Source organism: Kwoniella pini, chromosome 6 (assembly GCF_000512605.2).
Source record: "Kwoniella pini CBS 10737 chromosome 6, complete sequence".
NCBI classification, from domain to species: domain Eukaryota; kingdom Fungi; phylum Basidiomycota; class Tremellomycetes; order Tremellales; family Cryptococcaceae; genus Kwoniella; species Kwoniella pini.
Window position 1 is genome coordinate 163,537 of NC_091721.1, and position 19,430 is coordinate 182,966.

Sequence of the window (19,430 nt, forward strand, 5' to 3'; positions counted from 1 at the left end):
TATTGGTATTGAATTATCCCATTCAGATTCTTCCGAACGGCCGGATCTATAATAATGTAGTTAGTGATTCAGTACGAATTGATCAATCTAGGCACTGATTCGTTTGCGGGAAAAAGGGTTATCGGCTGTGATTGATTTACTCGATAATTCATATTTCACCAAGCCATATGGTAATTCAACAACAATGTACAACTGAGAAGACATATACAACAAAGTGTCATAAAGATACAAAGCAAATCATTCTCTTAATATTCAATTATCAACCCCATCTTCTAACTTGCCCACACATCATACAACTCCATCTTTCCATATCATGAGGACCAGAACTACAAAAACCACAATACCATCCTTGATCAGTTTTGATACCTTCCCTTTCTATATCAGAAGGTTTAGGCGTAAGACACGCTTCACAAGTTTGGGCTTTGGACGAATTAATCAAAGTGCATGATTGACAAGTCCATTTGTTTTTTTGATTTATTTCAATCTTAATTGGAATTTGTCGAGTTTGATTTACTGTCTGATTCGGTGTTGAATTGGAAGGTGAAATTTCCGTATTTGGTATGGATTCTCTTGTTTCATTTATTTCACAGGTGATTGGAGGTATCGATTGATTTGTGGATTGTACTGAAGGTTTGGAATCTTTGATATCTTCGTCACTATCCTCGGTCAAATCAATTATTCCATCCTGATCCAAAGTCTTATCCCTATGCTCGACGATGTCGGATGCTGAATTCTCTTTCTTTAGCTCATCGGCCTTGACTAAATCGATAGCATCCACACCAATGCTTTCTTTATGCGCTTTATTCGATTCATTTTCTGCTTCTATACCATGACCGACTGCACACGTTTTATCATCTCGTAAGCGTCGTTCTGCGGCCTGAAATATTACATTTATGTTAGCTTCTTAATGCAAAAACGTAGCGAGAACATTCGGGAAATGAGAATGGATAAGAAACTCACTTCAGCTATTAATTCTTTCATACTTTTCCCACTAGTATTTCTTGAACCTCCCAATACACCACCTCTACCAATCATTCTTTGTTGTTGTAATCGTTTTTCAGCAGCTGCTAATCCTTTTGCTTTTCCTTCATATTCATTCAATTTTAAACCAGATAATTTATTTCCTTCACTATGAAATCCTTCACCTGAAAAATCACGATTCATCAGGATATGACAGACTTGATTGTAATTTGAATAACACTTACCTGAAAATCCTTTTCTTTTTAATTCGTAATATTCTTCTTCTAATTCTTCTAATAATTTATAAAATTTAGCATCATGAGGACCATGTACATTGTGTGTAAGCTGTTGAAAATTCACTTCGTTAGTTCATGTTTTTATATATTGATAGTTTGAAATTAATATGCTGTTTTTAAAAATGACTCACTTCATGAAGCATAACTAAAATTAATTGATCAAATTCATAAAATGTATTTTCATTACCAGGTGGTCTTAATCTTAAATTTATTTTTTGACCTGAATTTATATTTAATCCTAATAAAGATGGATTAGAAGGTAAAAACTGTACTTTTTTTTTTTATCAGTAAAATCAGATTTAGAAAATGATAAGTGTTTCGTTAATTCCCGCTTACTTCAGCTAAAGTTCCAACTTTCCATCCTCTTTTTTTCATTATTGGTTTAACTTGACTAGCGATTTTTTCAAGAAGTGGTCTATAAAGTAATTCACAGGTAAATGATATATCCAGGATAATGTTTTTACGGAATGTGTTTGGATTTTGACCTGGTAGAACTTACCTCGCTTCATCTGATTTTATTCGATTAGGTAAATGTTCAAATCGACTGATAAATGATATTGGATCAACCATTTTGGTTCGGCGTCATGTATTGATCGTAGGTTTTTATAAAGCCGATCGAGGTTTTGCTATATCATTTGATTGTCTATAGCAATTTTCCAAAGAGTGAAGTGTACGATATGATATGCTATGTTAGAATCATCAGAACCTTTATATTGATATATATATATTGTATTGAATTACGCGTCGTTGATAACTATTAATTATTAATTATTGATCATTTCCAACTTTTTCTAAAGCTGACGTCAATTACTTCGGTCAATGTCCGAAACCGAACAATTCAAATTTGATTCCGTTATCTGTTGTCAACCATAGGTGGTGATTTATATGGAATCTCAAGCACTTATAATAAACTAAACCTCTCCTATCGTTGCTATATCTGAGCTCATCAGAAGAAGAAGACTTGTAGAATAGCTCTGAAAATGTCGAAAGTAGTTGGACAAGTGTTAGTGGTAACGGCTGTTTTAGCTTTAGTACATGGTAAGTCATAATTATAGCATGATACCGAAAATTATTCAACTGGACAGATGCTAATTTGGGATCTTAGCTGCTTTCTCAACTTATGAATGTATGTATTGATAAAAGTGTGTCAGTACTGAAAAATTATAATTGATGGGAAAGACGATTTAGATTTATCAACGTTAAAAGCATTATCAAAACCTACTAATTCATTACCGATTTCTGTAAGTCTTTAGGAAGTGTATGAATTAAAAAACAATGAGTTGAGCTGATACGATTGTATTATCTAAAGATTATCATTGAAGCTTTGATATCGCTTGCACTGTTCATACCTGGAATAGCAATATCATCGGACTCATTAGAAGATGTTACGTATAGAGGAGAATTAGCTAAGAGGTGAGTTTAGATGTATATATATTTGATTGATTGCAAAGTAATTTTCGATCATTGTGTTATTGTATACTCTCTGCATTAACGCATCAAGGAATCGCCGTCCTGTCAATTGTAGACACTAAGCCATGCTAACACAATTGTGATTATAGATCAATAGATGATCAAGATGCTAGAATGGGATTCATGATCCCTTCGAAAAGAGGACGAGCCATATTCGGAGATCAATGGGATTTGTAGATTATTCGAATGTAATGAATGTAATGATAAATGCATATATGTAAATTGACAAAGATCCAAACTGGACCGGCAGCGACTGGACTCTCGTAAGAATGGAAATACTCTCTAAATGAAACGCTAATGAAGCTATCGTTCTCTTTCCCAAGTCCCCCACTCTCTCTATTGCAGGACCCTTTCTCTACCTCTCTCTCAAAGCCCATTTCAAACCTCCCCACCTTCTACCTTCTCTTTCAACTCCAAAATTAACACTTTTCTTACCACCTAATCTTTCTCTTTGACTTATTCCATTCCATCTACCTCTTCCATCTACCCATTCTTGTATTCTTAAATTATTTGGTTTATCAGATCTAAATAATAAATGATCTGAAGGTGAAGGTAATTGTGAAAGTGGTTTGGTTATTGGAATAGCATTTAATTGACGAACATGAGAAAGAAGTTGAGGTGGAAGTGAAGATCGAGGTATATAACGAGGCATTATTCTATAAATTCATATTTGCCATTAACCATGATACTAAATAATCAAGACTATAGCGATATTTTGGTTGATGAGTGTAGGATAGTTGATAATACTCACTAATTTAATTAAGCAAATATTTTGATTTTAAAGAACTTGAGAAAGGTTTTTGACGTTTACAGACGTATTTTGATTTGACAATTGATGGATTAAGTTGATTTGCTTGAAATTCGTTCACAGCTATATGTAGTTCTGTATTTTTAAATTCGATTGATGGATTTATTTTCTAGAGCTGTCTATATGATTATAAGTATATCGAGATATATCAAATAGTTATTTGGCTCAACAACACCTTTCTTTGCTCATCTGAATTTGACTTTTCAACGGAACCAATTCTGTCGAAACAGCTTCTTGGGAGTATTACACTTGAAACGTAATCAGATCTCGCCAGGGTATTACAATTATTTATTATTTATTAACCGTTTTTTCACTGTCCGCGGATTAGATAATATATAAGATGTCACGTGGCGATTCTTCGTAACCGGTGACGTCTGTCTGTCTAATCTCAAAAGAGTAAGAGTGATAATAAATGTTCAAACCTATATCAAATCGTATTCCTACGACAACCTTCAAAAGTATTGATATTCGACGTCCACCAGGTCAAACTTTACGAAAAAAGAAAAACTCCTCGGTCACCTGGTTCTTGTGATAGATATAAGGAAGGGACGAATTTACTCTGAAACATGAATACGAACTTCTAAGAACTCTCAAATTGGGAAATTTCATTCGAACGGATTCGCAATTAACTTTGTTTTTTGAGGGAAAAAATTTAGATCATCGTAAGTCATCTTATTCGTATATACGAACCCAAAGTGTTCAACAGAATACATATATAAGTCTACTCAAATAATCATTTATGCTCTCCATTCCCTTATTCTTCTCTTCACCTCTTCTCAGAAAATCTACATCGAACGAACGAACGTTCAAAGCTGACATCTTATTTGCCTTGCTGATTATGCTTACAGGTATACAGCAATATCGAATCACAACTCATACATCATTTCAACAGTAAAAGCGTTTCGCTAAAGCCCTAAGGGGCTCAGCGATCAACTCAACTACAATATGTCGCAAATCGACCAAAAGCACATATACATAATTTCAACTCTAGTTATCTGTACTGTCTTATACAACTTAGACCTCTCATTCACCTACAAGATCCCGTTATATCTTGGTGCAACGATACTAGGAGCATGCTGGACGATAACGCGATTTTGCACTAAATGGTTCTTTTATCTCATACTCCCCTTCCTATTTTGTCAATATTACTTCTTGCTCCCATGGGTCATTCGACGCTACGTTCCTCAAGCTCGAGCTGCTAGACTTAGTATAGTAGGAGCATTCAGAGGTTTTGAATGGCATAGTTCCAAGATCACTGCCAGAGCTGAGAATGGAGCATGGAGATGGGGCGGTAGGAAGGATGAAAGCGCAGGTTATTTCATTTACAGGGTGGAAGATGTGAGCCTTAGGATGAGAAATGGTAGCGAGAAGGAATTCGAGTCCAATAGGCCTTCTCAAGTATGTATCAGACCTTTCATCAAGAGTCCTATAATTAAATCTGACATTCATTGCATTTTCAGAAATACAATTCCTTACCTTCATCTTGTCGACTTCCCTTGCTACGCTTCAAGCAGAAACTTTCCGCCTTTATTAGATCTCAGAAACGTATAGACGGCTTTTTAATCAGAAATTGTATTTGGGGAATTCAAGTAGCCATACATTATATACCAGGATTCGCCCGTCTCATTTCCTTGGAATTCAAAAATTGCCGGATTATCTTGGAAGATTTCGAGAATATTGAATTAGTATTCGACGAATTTAGTTTTGGAGCTATGATCAATTTTCAAGGTGTGGTAGAAGGTGAATTAGGAAATCAACAATGTCTTGTATCTCCCTCTCCATCGCCTCAACCAGCTTACCAGGAGGTCATGAGACAAAATCCTCTATGTTTCTCTCCTATTAGCGAAAGAGGTCGACCAACATTTTCTCCCCCGACTTCACCACCTTGGTCCCCAATTATTTCGCCTACTGTTTCTCCACCCATGTCACCTAATTTCGGCTCCTTAGCTGTACCTGACCCTCTTGCCTCTGCACCCTCCACGCCCAACCGACAAGAACGATCCACATCCAGATTAGCTGATGCGCGTCGAAGAGCTTCAGTACTGAGTAGCAGTACGAGTGCTACTGCTGGATATGTTTGGAACAGGGTCACAGGAAGATTATATGGTTCAGTCACTGGAACAGCTTCCATAGTTAATATTCGACTAGTTCAGCCCAAGTCGTCTGATCAGCCAAACATACCTCAGACTCCTTCTCACGCGAGCTCCTTCCGTTCGATTCAAGCTCTCCTACGCCATAATCATTCCACACAAGCACCTATCACTGATAACGGACCCTATGAGACTCTTGTAGGAATAAGCGGTCGAACTAAAGCGGCTTTGGGTCTTGGATTTGGGCCGAAGAAGGGTTTATGGGGAGAAGATACCCTTGATGGACAATTTGAGACTGGAGAAGTGAAAGGAAATGTAGCAGCGTTACAAAATCTTCTCGACTTGATGAAGCAGAAACGTGGAGCGGAGTTAGAAAAACCTGCAATTCCACGGGGAAAGACACCACATTGGAGTGCTCGAGACTGGAAAAGAACTATCCTTCGAGCAATAAAATCAGTCAATGTCGATCTTCAAAAACTCTCTTTGGTACATTACCTAAATTCCCCGTCAAGTCTCGACAACACTGAGGATTGTTACAACGTATCTGTTGATTTGACTCAACTTGGAATCAAAGTCTCCGCGGCTGATGCTTCCAACAACGATCGAGCTCGTAATGCTTTTGGCACAAATTCTGCACCTGAATCTAAGATTCGAGGAGTAGGATTCGAGCTCAATTGGGAAAGCATTAGTCTGGACTGTCTTGCGCCCAATGAGAAGACCGATGAGAAAAGTCAACTCTTCGTGATCCAAAATGGAGTTCTTGACGGGTTTTCGTCCTGGAGACCAGCAGGGTGGAGAAGAGAGGAACTTCTTTTCTCATCTGATCCGAATCTTGCTTTGATAGTTGTCAGAAGTGAAGTTGGATCCGTCAACACCGCTGTTGATTTACAGCTTTTACACGAGCTAGGTGCAGCTTGGCAAGCTACTCACCCTCACAAAGAGAAAGCTCAAAAAGCCGTCAAACAAGTCCAACATCAATCTCAACCTGATCTTCCACCTAGAATAAGAATGGCCTTTGACGTAGGACATATTTCGGCTCATCTTGCCGATCGACTTTCGGAAAATACTACCGCGATCATGGTGGACTCAGACGGGATGCACTTTGGATGCTTCACGACATTTTCCGACTTGATCGGTAGAAGGAGGGATAAGGCTTCCAGTCGACAAGCTTGCCAGGATGAGGAGACGATACGGGAAAACCGAGAGAAGTATAAAGATTTCAATATCGCCTTACCTCCTTCAGAACTTCCACCTAACACGAGGAGATCAACTCATCGTCCCCAGGCAGTACTCTACGATGATTACTCCATCGCGCTGAAAGGCGATGCTCAAATCAATATCGAGCCGCTTCGAATCAAAATCAAAATCTCGGATGACAACTTCACCGAGCTGGCTACGATTGGAAGATTACACGGTACAGTACAAGGGGATGTGTATGGGCGACAGACCCCCGCGGACAAGATCGGCAGGTATGAGACCGCTACATTTGACTGGGCATCCTTGTCCTCTAGCATAGATTTGGGCATCGATGAAGGTATACATATCGATTTATGGAAGATGGAAGTGATAGATACTCTGATAGCCATGGGGAAAGCTCATCAACAGGGATCACCTGTCAAATCTCAACCAGCGGCTCAAGCTGAAAAATCAATACTCGACCGATTACCATCAGGAATCTCAGCAAGATTCTCACTAGGCATGATCAACATGTTCGTCGGTCACGAAGATATTAACCCTCATCTAAGAACGCAAGATGGCCCTCCAATACGAGGTACCTGGATTCAGACTTCTGCTGTATTTGAGTACGCCTTGTACCAGCATTATGCTCAGGCTTTACCTTGGCGACATCAACTTACCGCTCCCATGCGAGCAAAACTGCAGTTACCCGAAGATATCACTGTACAAGCGTTAGCTTTCGCTAGTCGATATAGAGCTGATGGAGGTGATGCAGCGCTCACTTCTCTCGTTGTGGAAGACTTTGTCATCCAGCCCATCTATAACGGAGAAAAATTCGATATGAAAGGAGGGACGAGACAGAAATTGATCATGAAGTCTATACCTCAACAACAGGCTGTAAATGATCAGTGCCACTGGGGTACTCAGCGTATATGGGCAAGGTTAAAAGCTGTACGCGACGAAGAATTGCGGGAATCCCATGATCACAACGGGTCTCAGGAAAATGTACCTCTACGCCCATTAGAACAGTATATACCGAAATTGGGATATAGTGTACCGCCTATCGAAGTTAGCGGAACCGATCAAGCACAGCGACCTTGTTTACGAATTAGAAATTCGCGTCTCCATCTGACTATTCAACGAACTCGTCTCAATGCTCCTACAGAAAGCAAAATCACAAGCAGACTCGACAACGTTGAAATAATCGGCAATTATTCTCATGTCTACTGCATCTTACACACGGCTCTTGCTTTGAAGAAATTGCTCAATGGCTGGAAACGACCTAAGAATGTCTCTGACACAGCTTCTACCGAAACTCGAAAACCCCTAAATATCAGTATAGGCGTTCTGGTACCTAATTTCACGGCTCACATCGCTTTCCCCTTAAAAGAACAACTTTTCTTCTATTCTTCCAATATCTCTTTTACAAAACCTCCAACCAAGGGCATATTGATCAACGCAGATCAAGCTTTAATGTATGTACCAAGTCCTACCACCATAGGAGAATGGGAAGAACTTGGAAGGATCAAAAAATTATCATTTACCCTTTCCGATCCTGGTAAAGCCCTAGAAATATCGCCCAGTCTCGAATCGATCAGGGTGAGAGTACCTCATAGATATCAAATGAATGGATTGATACTCGATATCAACGTTACGATCAAAGCATTGAAATTATTATTGCGAAACTTCTTTAAATCATCATGCAATGAATTTTCTACTCGACACGTATCAATTCCTGAAGAACCGAAACGTTTACCCACTATCAATCTTTTGGTAGGCTATATATCTTTAGAAGCTAAAGATGACCCTGCCGATACGAATTTGAACTTGATTTGGAGAGCTGGTTTTTTAGAACAAGCTAAACGTAATAATCTTGAAGATGCATTTGCCAAGAAAATCACACTTATGAATAGTAGCAATTCATCCTCCGAAGATAGTCTTAACGGCTTCCCCAATAGCAATGGAACGGGCCGGGCCGAGCCGAAATTGACCAAGAAAGCGACGGTTGACGTTGAAGATGCTCGATATCGACTTGATGTATATCTCGCTAGTAATTGGATAAGAAGAATGAAAGCTGCCAAGCGTGAACAACGTCGAAGAGAAGCTTTAACCTTAAAACCGATGCATGGTTGTGGACCAAATATCAAATTACCAATCAATATTGTTCCTTCTTCTCAAACGGCACCTTTGCTCAGAGCAACTATGGAAAATGTCAATCTCACTGTTTCGAATCCTGGAATGTCAAGAGAAGAAATAATTGAATATATGGGTCAGGTTTCATCACCTTTTGAACCTGGTGCAAAATTCTCCCTAATGGTCCCACTTAAAATTAATTGGACGATGAGTGAAGCTAAGTTTACTTTACGTGATTATCCATTACCATTACTCAAAATACCTCCAACAGATAAAGAAACATCAATTCCATCATATAGTATGAAATGTGATTTGATAATTGCAGAAGAATACGCAAATGAAGATTCAACTTTTTATGTACCTGTAGAAGTTTTACCTGATGGATGTGGTGGTGAAAATTATGGAGGATTAACACTTGATATCGCAAAAACCATTATGCCTGTTAAAATGTATGGAGAACCTCGATTCAAGATTAATAGTACAAGAACTACAGAATTTACTTGGGGAATGTCATATCAATTTGCTATTCAAGATTTCGTTAAAGTTATTGAAACTTTTAGTCATCCTCCAAGAGATCCTTCTCCGAAATTAGGAAGTTTTGATAAGATGAGATTAATTTGTCATTTAAAACCTATAGTAGAATTTGAAGGACCGGTACATCTACATTTAAAAGGTATGCAAAATTTTCTCTCTCTGAGTGGTGTAGTTCATGGTATGGTAAAATTGACTGATTTTTGTATACTGATAGGTACTTTCGACCCTTACCTCATTTCCGGACTTGGAGCTGGATTCGCTCTTTCATGGAAAGGTAATACCAAATTTTTGATTAATCAACCAAACGAAGATAGAGAAGCTTTACAAGTCGTAGCGGATAGTCTGCTTATAGCTATTCCAGAGTGAGTCATCAATGTCGCCCTTCTGTAATCGTATATGTGATGGGAAAACTAATCTCAACACATACGACAGCTTGACAGCATTGAATGATAGTGCAGCTACAGGTTCATCAATTCATTCAGATGATTCTGCATCGCCTCAAACCCCAATGGCAAACGGTGTGGATACGGACGAGCCCGAGTCTTCCTTGATTGATAGAAGATACACTAAGCCTTGTGCCAAATTTGTTGGCGGTACAAAGGTTGGATTCGGATTTGGTAGAGAACGTACTTGTCGTCCATGGAATTGTGAACAAGGCTGTGGAGATACGGATGATCCTCTACATCGTAAATGTAGAATATTCGATTTTTTACCTCATCAAAAAATCATCTTAAAATCACCTGAAGTTGTGCGTAGGGAGGAGAAAAGGCTTGGAAGGGTGAGTCTCATTCATCGGACACATGGAAGATCACTGATGTTGAAAAAAAATGTCTGCAGACCGTTGACTCATACGAAGGATTCCGAAGTGATTATACACATTTCTCAGTATCCGTTATTGCACCTACCAAAGCTTCTGTTGAGAACGATCCTCAAAATGAGGATCCAGCTCATGTCAACAGTTTACATTGTACGCCCAAAGCAATGCACCATTTCATACGATGGTATAATCTATTCCATCATATAACTTGGTTGCCTACTCGAGAAGGACCCACCGAGGGTGGTGATCCAGGTAGTCTATTCATTGGATCTAGGAAAAAGTCAAAGAAGGAGAGCAAGCCACTTGCGACTATCAAAGTAAGTCTATCTGTAACTTGGGCCATCTGTACTAATGCTAATATCTGGCCTGCAGTACCGGTTCGACCTACGACCATTATATGTCTCTCATATCTACCCCCAAGTCACAAGAGAATTATGGGCGCAAGGTAAATCCGAATCACTTGGTATCAAAGTTCGCGCGGGTCGAATCCTGTTCGACGCCCATTCAAGAATACAAGAACGAACTATATGGCATGAAGAATTGAAGGTTTTAAGAAATACACCACATAAACCACTTTACGCAGCTGATGTTGTAGCTGATGACCTTACTATCAAAGGAATTAGAGCACACTTTGTGGAAAGAGTTAGACTTGATGCTCAAAAATTCGAAAAGTTACCAAGATCAACTGAATTACCAAAAGAAAGTAAAGTATGGTTTGATTTGACTGATTATATAGATGCAGATCGAAAACCATTGGATGAAGATCCACAAGTTGAAATTATAGATTTTGGAGATTGTCCACATGTTTATTTCTGTCGAAGAACAAATTCGAAAGATTTGAATTTAAATCCTAATAGTGCACCAAAAAATAGAAAAGGTATTGAAAGTAGTAAATTTGGATTTGAAAAAACTCATCATTGTTATCTTGATGAAGCTGAATCTAGAACTGAAGTTGATAAGAGAGTTACAGAAAAGAGAATAATGGAATTACAAAATAGATTGGATAGTTATCCTACTACTAATAATGCTGAATATGAAGTAAGTTTTCTTTCATATTCCATCAAATTAAAAATCTCCTAATCTCCTTTTTCCCCCTTAGAATGATCTGATGATAACCCAAAACGCTATCAATCTACTTAAACGATATCTCATCAATGTTGAGCGGGATAATCCTGATCAATATGATGAATCAGGAAGACGAACTTCACCTGAAAGGCTCTTCCAAGATACTATCGAAATTCAATCTCCTAGACTATTCTATAACGATGCTAGTCGACCTTTACTTTGGTCATACGCTTATTCAGTCAGTGATAGGCGTAAAGAGGAGTACCATGTCTCTCATAAGTAAGCGATTTTCGACTCCAACCGATAATTGGTTTAAGGCTGCTAATGCTAATTAAACTTGCGCAGATCCTTGCGAGAATACCGAGATAACTTCCGAAGACGTAAGCAAAGGTATTTACAGGCTATGGAAGATCATGAAGAGAGAAGCGATAGCAATGTACCTGAGGATATGGTTGGTGAATTGGCTAGATCAGTGACCGAGAAACCCCTCGATTCGGTATTCAAGATCCTCAATGTCGATAATGACCGAGAACCTATCGATGCTGCCAAATTGGGTCTACCCGACGATGTTATGCTCAAACCGAAATTACAAATATCAATTTTCAAACCTCAAATCGCTCTTCGATCTGATGCGTCAGAGAATGCTATTGTCCTTTTAGCCGTACAAGAAGCTACTATCAAGAGATTTGCAGTGGAGGATCCTGAATCGGTAGATAGTGTCACAACAGATGTTCTTACTAGGTAAGTTGATTTCTTGACTCATTGGTTGACAATGCAGCTGAGCAGAATTGATCGCCATCTATAGGTCATTCGCTACGTTGAAAGACGTTCAAGCGTTCTACCCTACGACTGAGGCGCTTAATCGGGAACGATCATCGGATTCTGCATCGCGTGCACTTGACTTTGTCCCCCTTGAGATCTTTTTAGATGCGAGAAGTCAAGCGACGGATTATGATCGAATTCTCCTAAGAACAGATATAGCAGGTTCTTATGATCAATTCAACAGGATTAGAATACCTAGACAATTGAAATGGCCTAAGGCTTACAATGCAGCTGGTGATCCAATTGAGCATCTAAGGATACACCAAGTGAGTATTGCATGGACTTGTTCTACTGGAATTATAATCTGACATTGCTATTTAGGATCTCATGACGATTATAACGCCTCAGATCAAGCTATTCGCCACTTCTAAACACTATGATGCTCTATACACAGTGATTACGGATCTCCTCTCATACTCTGATCCGGATCATCAACATCGTGCTCAAGCAGTCAAAGATTTCAGTCGACAATTCGATTCAGCTGATCGAGATGCCAATCGACTGATAATCGATATTCATACTTTACAACAAACGATGAGACATTTGATGGAGCTTCAACGTGGATATGAAACTAATCTTGAAAGATTGGAAGAGGCTGGTAAAGATGAATTGTTCAAGATTAGAGCGGATTTAGCTGAAGGATACGAATCTCTCTACACCATTAATGCTTTGATTGCTAATACATTAGCGAAAGATGATGCAAGAGCTTTCCTCAAAAATGCTCTTCGCTTAGATGTCCGTCTAAGGGAAGTATCTTGGAGGATGTTGAAAGATGATTGTATATCTTCGCTTGCCCAAGTATCAATCAAAAATACCCTTTGCTCGTATAGTAACAACAAGAATGGATCGACAGACTGTGCGCTCGTACTTGGGGATGTTTCAGTCAATAGTTTGGCCCCTGATGCTAAGTATGATGGTATGATTGTCAGTCAAGATGATTCGTCTTCAAAGAAAAAAGTCGTAAGTCATCTTGTAGAGCAGAGAAACTTTGCCCGAAGTAACTAATTAACGTCTTTTTCGGTATTTACAGAAACCCCCTTTCGCCAAGGTATATTGGAGTTCTTATCCACCTATTGGGGGTATACCTGTTTTCCCAGAAGTGGATGTTGCATTGGCAAGCGTACGTTTCGGTATTGAAGAAAAAGTAGGACATCAATTTGTGGATTATATTTTCTCTGATAGGATTAGACGAAGACGTGAAAAAGCCAAAAAACAATCAACAATCAGCTCTAATGGTAATGCGACCAAAGGTTCTAAATCCGATAAAGCAGAAACCTCATCGATTAGGTCTACTTCAACCAGAGGTATAACTCAAAATTCATCGACGTCGACAGAGGATCTCAGCATACCGACAACTGGTAATAGGAACGAATTGTATCCACTTTCAAGATCTAGATCTCAGGTCTCGATCAATTCTCATAATGATCCGGATACTTTGTCTGGGTTTAACAATAATGATGATGCGAGACTTATGAGAGAAAGAGCATCGGTAAATAGATATTTCGGAAGAATCAGTTTCCATAGAATGAACCTTACTTTGAGTTATACCGTGAGTTCTCCTGGATTTTTAGTCTATTTCATTCAGTACGTTTTAGAACAAGTCGACTAATTCGGACTGTGTTTGTAGAGTGACGATAGTAGAAAACACGGTACTTTCACAATGCCAGATTGTGTAAATTTCCATTTCAAAGCTCCAGATTTGGTTTATACTGGTAAATATTGGGTACCTGAAGAGATCTTTGAACATGTTAAAAGAGATACAAAATCTGCTGCTTTCAATCAATGGTCTGATATATTACCTCAATTATGGAAAAATACATCAATTTTCAAATCCAAAAAAACTTTAAGATCATTAACTGAACGTACTTCAAAAGCAGTAGGAGTTAGTTTACCTTCACCTTTGAAAACCATAACAACTCATACTTCTACAACTACAACGAATGATAAAGAAGAAGATAATACTGGAAAGATGAAATCATCAAAATCCGAGAATATCATTTCACCTACTAATTCATCTACATCACATACAAGTCCTTTGATAATTAAAAGAGATACATTAGATTCAAATTATTCTCATTCTTCTTCTCCTTCAAATGGAAATGGAAATAGATCTTTACGATCAATCAAATCAATTTCACCTGGAATGAAATCTGATGAAAGTACAGATGAAGATGATAATTCTATATCTGGATCAAATGGAAAACATAAAGAAAAAGGATTTAAAGGTTTACTAGGTAAATTGAATATTGGTAATAAACATCATCATCATAATAATAATTCTTCAGATGAGGTAAGTAATTTTTTGACAGTTATAGATGATGATGATTTTGAGCTGATATGATGTTACTCGATAGTTAGCAAGATCGAAATCCAGAGGAGGTTCAATTGAACGTATCGTCCAACAATCTACACCTTCATTAATCTCACGTATACGATCAAAAGACAATCCATTATCATAGTTCAGGTGCTCTTTTGGGTGGTTCCAATACTTTTCAATCCGTATATTTACTTACTTCTTTTCTTGGCATCAAGCTCAAAATGTCTTTCTTTCAAATTACAATTTACCTAGCATTTTTTTACACTTCCTTCAATCTTACTTTGCATGCTTGGTATATCCCTGTTAACTTTGTCCCATTACAAATTTTGGTTGTATTTGTTGAATATGACAAGCATGAATGATTCACGTGTGAACATGTGATATTTCCCGATTGACGCATGCATCAATTAGTCTTATTAAACAGGAATACAAATCTAACACTGTATGGAGTTACAATTTAGCTTGAGTAGCTACTAAGGAACCTCCATCAATTGGAATGACAGTACTATATTATTAATTTAGCAAATGTTTAATCAAATAGTCGTTATGATTTGATGAAGCTTACCCAGTCACCCATTCTCCACCTTTTGAAGATAACCATAAACAAGCAGCTGCTACATCTTGAGAATTACCGATTCTTTTCATAGGTAATGATTCTGCTAATTCATTTTCAAAATTATCTAAGGTAAATTTCATCATTTTTGATCTAAAAGGACCTAAAGCTAAAGTATTAACTGTTATTTCTGGACCAAGTCTTGTTGAAAGGTGTTTTGACAATCTGCGATTTTACAAAAATGAGAATTAGTTACTTTTCCCATAAGGTAACATTTGACATGTCTATGATAATTTACTGATGTAACGCAGCTTTTGAAGCTGAATAAGCATAAGTTTCCAATCCAGGTGGGTTAACACCATTAATTGATCCAATCTAAGTAAAAACAAATTAGCGCTGTAGTATAATTTTCCAATAATTTAAACGATTATATCTAAATAATGAGGATACTCACATTGATTATTCTTCCTACGTATCCTTGATCCTTTGACTTACTTAATAACGGTACTAATTTCTGAGTCAATGTGAAAACACGTTGAACATTCAAATTCATCAATTTCGTGAATGCTGAATCTGGATAATTGGCTAATTCTTCTCCCCATGTTACGCCAGAGTTGTTGACCTGGACAAACGAATCAAAATCAGTCATGTCTACTTCCGCATGAAAAGAACAAATGATGAGAGCACTCACTAAGACATGTAGCACTACATAACGATATAAGTTAGTTTATTAGCTTTGGGAATGACGATAGTGGCCTAAACACAATATTACTCACCTTTTTCTCTCTTTTCCAATTCCGATACTATTCTCAAACACTCGTCATATTTTGATAGATCCGCTGGTAAAGCTATACATTCTCCAGAACCTTCTTTTGTGAGTCGGCTAGCAGTTTCTTCACATGCTTTGGCATCTCGTGAGGATATATAAACCTGTTGTCGGTCGGTCAATCTCAGTTGAACCCTATCTATCTTTCATTTCAATATGTTTCTTACTTTAGCTCCATTGACTACAAATCCAGCAGCGATCTAGCGGATGATCATCTCATTAGACGAAAACTTTTATCAATTGGAAAATGACTTTCTTCGCCAAGATCAGATACGTACCATCTCCCCAACACCCCTACCACCACCGGTGACCAAGACCACCTGACGTTGCAAAATTCGTCAGTCTTTGGGTATGACGTGAGAACAAAGTTATCTTACCTTGCCCTTAACGTCAAATAAGCTTGTGATTTCCATCTTCGTCGTTATATAATCATCAGCAGAAGCAACAAAGTATAACGAAGACAAGACAATTATGCTAATGAGGTTGTTACGATGCATTGCGTTGCGTTTGATATTTAGAACAGAATCATCCGGCTATTGTTTCTCCGTAATTGCCGGAATGCTGAATATGATAGTACGGTGATCAATCTCGTTTGTTATCTCATTGGCAGCAGCGCATGCATGAATCATATAAACTAGCTATTCTGGAAATCCTGCCATTGAAAGTTGTTATCATTGAACATCATACCCCAGATGTCCTGCATATCGTTGAAAGGATCTATCCAAGGTACGGTGGAAGTCGTGATTTCGGCATTGTTGACAGTATTAGCACCGGGCAACTCGTATTCCGTTTGCAAATTGACTAAGATATTTCGAGTAGTACCTGCTTCCGTCCATGTGAGACTAAGTTGAGCCATAAAGTCGACCTGTATTCAAAAAGGCTTGTCAACTGTGTTCGCGCCAATGCCCTCGTACAGAAAATACTCACACATTGATCGAAATTCCGTTTATGCTCTTCATTGCCATGTGTTGCGGAAGGCTCTGCGATGCGAAGTAAAAAAATAGTTGCAGCTCCGAAAATTACGTTTACTAAGGAAAATTTCTTCAGCTGGGAGATCAAACTCATTATAGTTGGTACTTACTCATATTGTGATGTGCGAAGCGTATCTGGTGAGTTCGTTTGAAGATCTACATACAATGGTTATTGTTGTTCCCCTTGATTCGTCTTATCAGACTTACATGTAAAAGGTCAAGAATGCTTATGGCAGCTTGGTTACATCTTTCCGCTGATTCAGGTCGATGTCCACGGTAAAAGGGTCGGTGGATGAAGATGACGGTCAAATGATAATACATGTGAAGAAGTAAAATGTGTGGTAAGGGTGTCAGCTCGACCGGGCGTAAGGGCAATTGGCGGTACCAATCATCGAGCTTTCTTGATACTGCATCGAGAGATTCTTCTTGTCTAGCTCTTATCGCCGGAGTGTACCTAATTAGATGACGAGCATTCAGCAGGGGCTCAGAATCACAATGACGGTTTGCCTTACAACGTCTCCAAGACCGATCGACATATGCAAGCTAGTCTTGTCATCCAGTGGAACGTTGTTGACCTCATTGATCTGACTCCGATACCGTTTGGATTGTACGATGTCGGCACTCCGGACGAAGGTATAGAGGGAGATATCCATAAGGTGTCGTCCATAGTCAGATCGACAGTGGGCATCGGAACCTCGGTAGGTGATTCGAACATGGGCTGTCGTCCAGCTGCCAATGCTCGCAGCTGGTGATAAGTTGATCATTGGCCTGAGCGAATGACTTCATGTCCGAAGGTTGGCAGTATGTACTCACGATATCAGATATATACATAGACCAAAATGCATATTCACGCAAGTTACGCTCTTTCTCACTTATCAGCCCTCTGCTAACATAGTCTGCGCACTGTTTGATCATTAGCATTAGAGCACGAAGTATAGGGACTAGAGCCACGTACATTGACATTTAACCCAAGCTGAAAGTGTAGATCGAAAACTGAGCTTTTGAGACTTCGGAAACACGCACACTGTTACTTACGGCATGTACTCCAGCTATAGCCATACCACTATGTAAGTAACCCGTTGCTACTTGCCGCTGGCCTTGGTTCATTGATTGCTCCATGCTTGAGCCTCTAACGAAGTGCACGCACCTGAAGTCGACCAGAGAGGTAAGAGATACCCCGCCGTGATAACGAATAAGGTGCATCGTACTCACGTAGCGTGTAGATTGTAAGCCCGAAGCGAGCTCAACGCCGTATAATCGCACTCTTCTAGCAATAAAGGCATACAATGTTGTATAAAAATCGCTTCATATGATTTCATCAAAGCCGGATGCTCATGCTTGATCATTCTCAAGCCGAGGTACATCGCACAGCAGTGTAACAATGGTGAATAACTTGCTGTACGACTTTGAGCAGATCTTGATTGCGTTGCAGCTCGAACCAGATTACAACGATTCAAATCAATAAGAAAGGCTGGCATATCAATCGTGATCCCCCATGGCGCGTAGAATGCACTGAAATATTCCATTGCTTGGTCGTGGGTTGATTTGCTGATGTTCAGCGCTGATGGGAGATTATGTGACCAATCGATCCAATCCCCACTTTGCAATTCTAGATTTGTAGGCGATTCGTTGCGAGTTTGTCGAGGACTCGTACATGTCCACAATGATGTTGGGCCATATTGAAGCAGTGCACCAGCGGCTTCTTCTACCCTCTTTTGTTTTCAAATCAGCTTTACCCTCACCAATACCAAGTGCTTTTGACTAGGAATGGGGACTGACCTGGAACCGCTCATACCCATTGGTTCCTCCTAGGTTCTTCAAACGGGTACTCGCGACCGGTGATACACCTGGATCCGAATGCTCGCGAAAACTTGAGGTACCGATATCTTGTAAAGGTAGTACAGGAGTATCTGTTATCGTCCAGCTTGGTCCGGCTCCAGCATTGACCATATTGGATTCCCCACCGTTGTTAGTCGAATCCTGAAACACCGGTGGGTTCCGCTGCACAATTGCGGAAGATTCTCCATTATACGGCGGATGGGGGTTAGATAGAATTGGCTGAATAGATTGATTTTGGTCAATGGTATTTTTTAGTAAATCTTCTATGAGTTTCTCAAATCTGTCCATCCTCGTATTGAGCTCTTCCATATGCTCCTGGTGAGTCCTAGAACACTAAATCGTCAGTATCAGGTCCTGATATGCGATTCCTGAATAGAATTTTGCTCACTTTCTCTTATCTTCATCCCTGTACTCGCACGGACAGTTTCTTTCTTTGCATACTCCACAGAGAGGGTACTTTCCATCGCATCTGATTTTCCTGCTCGTAAGATGAGAGGTGTTCAGCAACCATACATCTGATAAGAAGATTTATGGGGTCGAAGGAAACTTACCGCCGACGACAATTATCGCATGCTCTAGATGTGTGAGTCGCACGCTTGCTCTGCGATGAAGCTTGTACGGATCCTTCTTGAGATGATGAGTCGTTCTGTTTACGCTTAGGCGGCATCGTATACTGAGCGATACATTTTCATGCCGACAATGTATGGAGGCAACGGAAAAGATGAAGAAGGAAGTGTTTTCGGGAAATGCGAA

The 19,430-nt window shown here is 39.2% G+C and overlaps 6 protein-coding genes across 6 annotated transcripts; 2 read left to right on the plus strand and 4 right to left on the minus strand.

The window, feature by feature from the left end:
• Positions 1-259: 259 nt before the first annotated feature.
• I206_104528 (uncharacterized protein) lies at positions 260-1,826 on the minus strand (the record flags this gene model as incomplete). Its single annotated transcript, XM_019153825.1, has 6 exons — positions 260-877; positions 961-1,145; positions 1,206-1,305; positions 1,388-1,522; positions 1,593-1,671; positions 1,756-1,826. The coding sequence occupies 6 exons, from the start codon at positions 1,824-1,826 to the stop codon at positions 260-262; spliced, it is 1,188 nt and encodes a 395-aa protein (XP_019012565.1).
• A 410-nt stretch (positions 1,827-2,236) lies between these two features.
• Positions 2,237-2,903, plus strand: I206_104529 (uncharacterized protein; the record flags this gene model as incomplete). The annotated part of the gene is made up of 5 exons (XM_019153826.1): positions 2,237-2,294; positions 2,362-2,382; positions 2,445-2,497; positions 2,566-2,669; positions 2,816-2,903. The coding sequence occupies 5 exons, from the start codon at positions 2,237-2,239 to the stop codon at positions 2,901-2,903; spliced, it is 324 nt and encodes a 107-aa protein (XP_019012566.1).
• A 178-nt stretch (positions 2,904-3,081) lies between these two features.
• On the minus strand, positions 3,082-3,378 carry I206_104530 (uncharacterized protein; the record flags this gene model as incomplete). Its single annotated transcript, XM_019153827.1, has 1 exon — positions 3,082-3,378. The coding sequence occupies one exon, from the start codon at positions 3,376-3,378 to the stop codon at positions 3,082-3,084; it is 297 nt and encodes a 98-aa protein (XP_019012567.1).
• Positions 3,379-4,479: 1,101 nt separating this feature from the next.
• I206_104531 (uncharacterized protein) lies at positions 4,480-14,630 on the plus strand (the record flags this gene model as incomplete). The annotated part of the gene is made up of 13 exons (XM_019153828.1): positions 4,480-4,932; positions 4,995-9,606; positions 9,682-9,829; positions 9,900-10,245; positions 10,305-10,601; positions 10,657-11,322; positions 11,384-11,628; positions 11,695-12,090; positions 12,155-12,437; positions 12,493-13,131; positions 13,202-13,720; positions 13,799-14,461; positions 14,526-14,630. The coding sequence occupies 13 exons, from the start codon at positions 4,480-4,482 to the stop codon at positions 14,628-14,630; spliced, it is 9,372 nt and encodes a 3,123-aa protein (XP_019012568.1).
• A 308-nt stretch (positions 14,631-14,938) lies between these two features.
• I206_104532 (uncharacterized protein) lies at positions 14,939-16,280 on the minus strand (the record flags this gene model as incomplete). Its single annotated transcript, XM_019153829.1, has 9 exons — positions 14,939-14,993; positions 15,054-15,266; positions 15,340-15,416; positions 15,496-15,663; positions 15,733-15,746; positions 15,818-15,971; positions 16,035-16,067; positions 16,146-16,187; positions 16,245-16,280. 9 exons carry the CDS (start codon positions 16,278-16,280, stop codon positions 14,939-14,941), a joined length of 792 nt encoding a protein of 263 aa, XP_019012569.1.
• Positions 16,281-16,501: 221 nt separating this feature from the next.
• Positions 16,502-19,344, minus strand: I206_104533 (uncharacterized protein; the record flags this gene model as incomplete). The annotated part of the gene is made up of 12 exons (XM_070202968.1): positions 16,502-16,732; positions 16,795-16,895; positions 16,949-16,994; positions 17,046-17,292; positions 17,351-17,583; positions 17,652-17,741; positions 17,794-17,811; positions 17,874-17,985; positions 18,051-18,550; positions 18,618-19,002; positions 19,066-19,155; positions 19,229-19,344. The coding sequence occupies 12 exons, from the start codon at positions 19,342-19,344 to the stop codon at positions 16,502-16,504; spliced, it is 2,169 nt and encodes a 722-aa protein (XP_070059069.1).
• Positions 19,345-19,430: the final 86 nt, after the last annotated feature.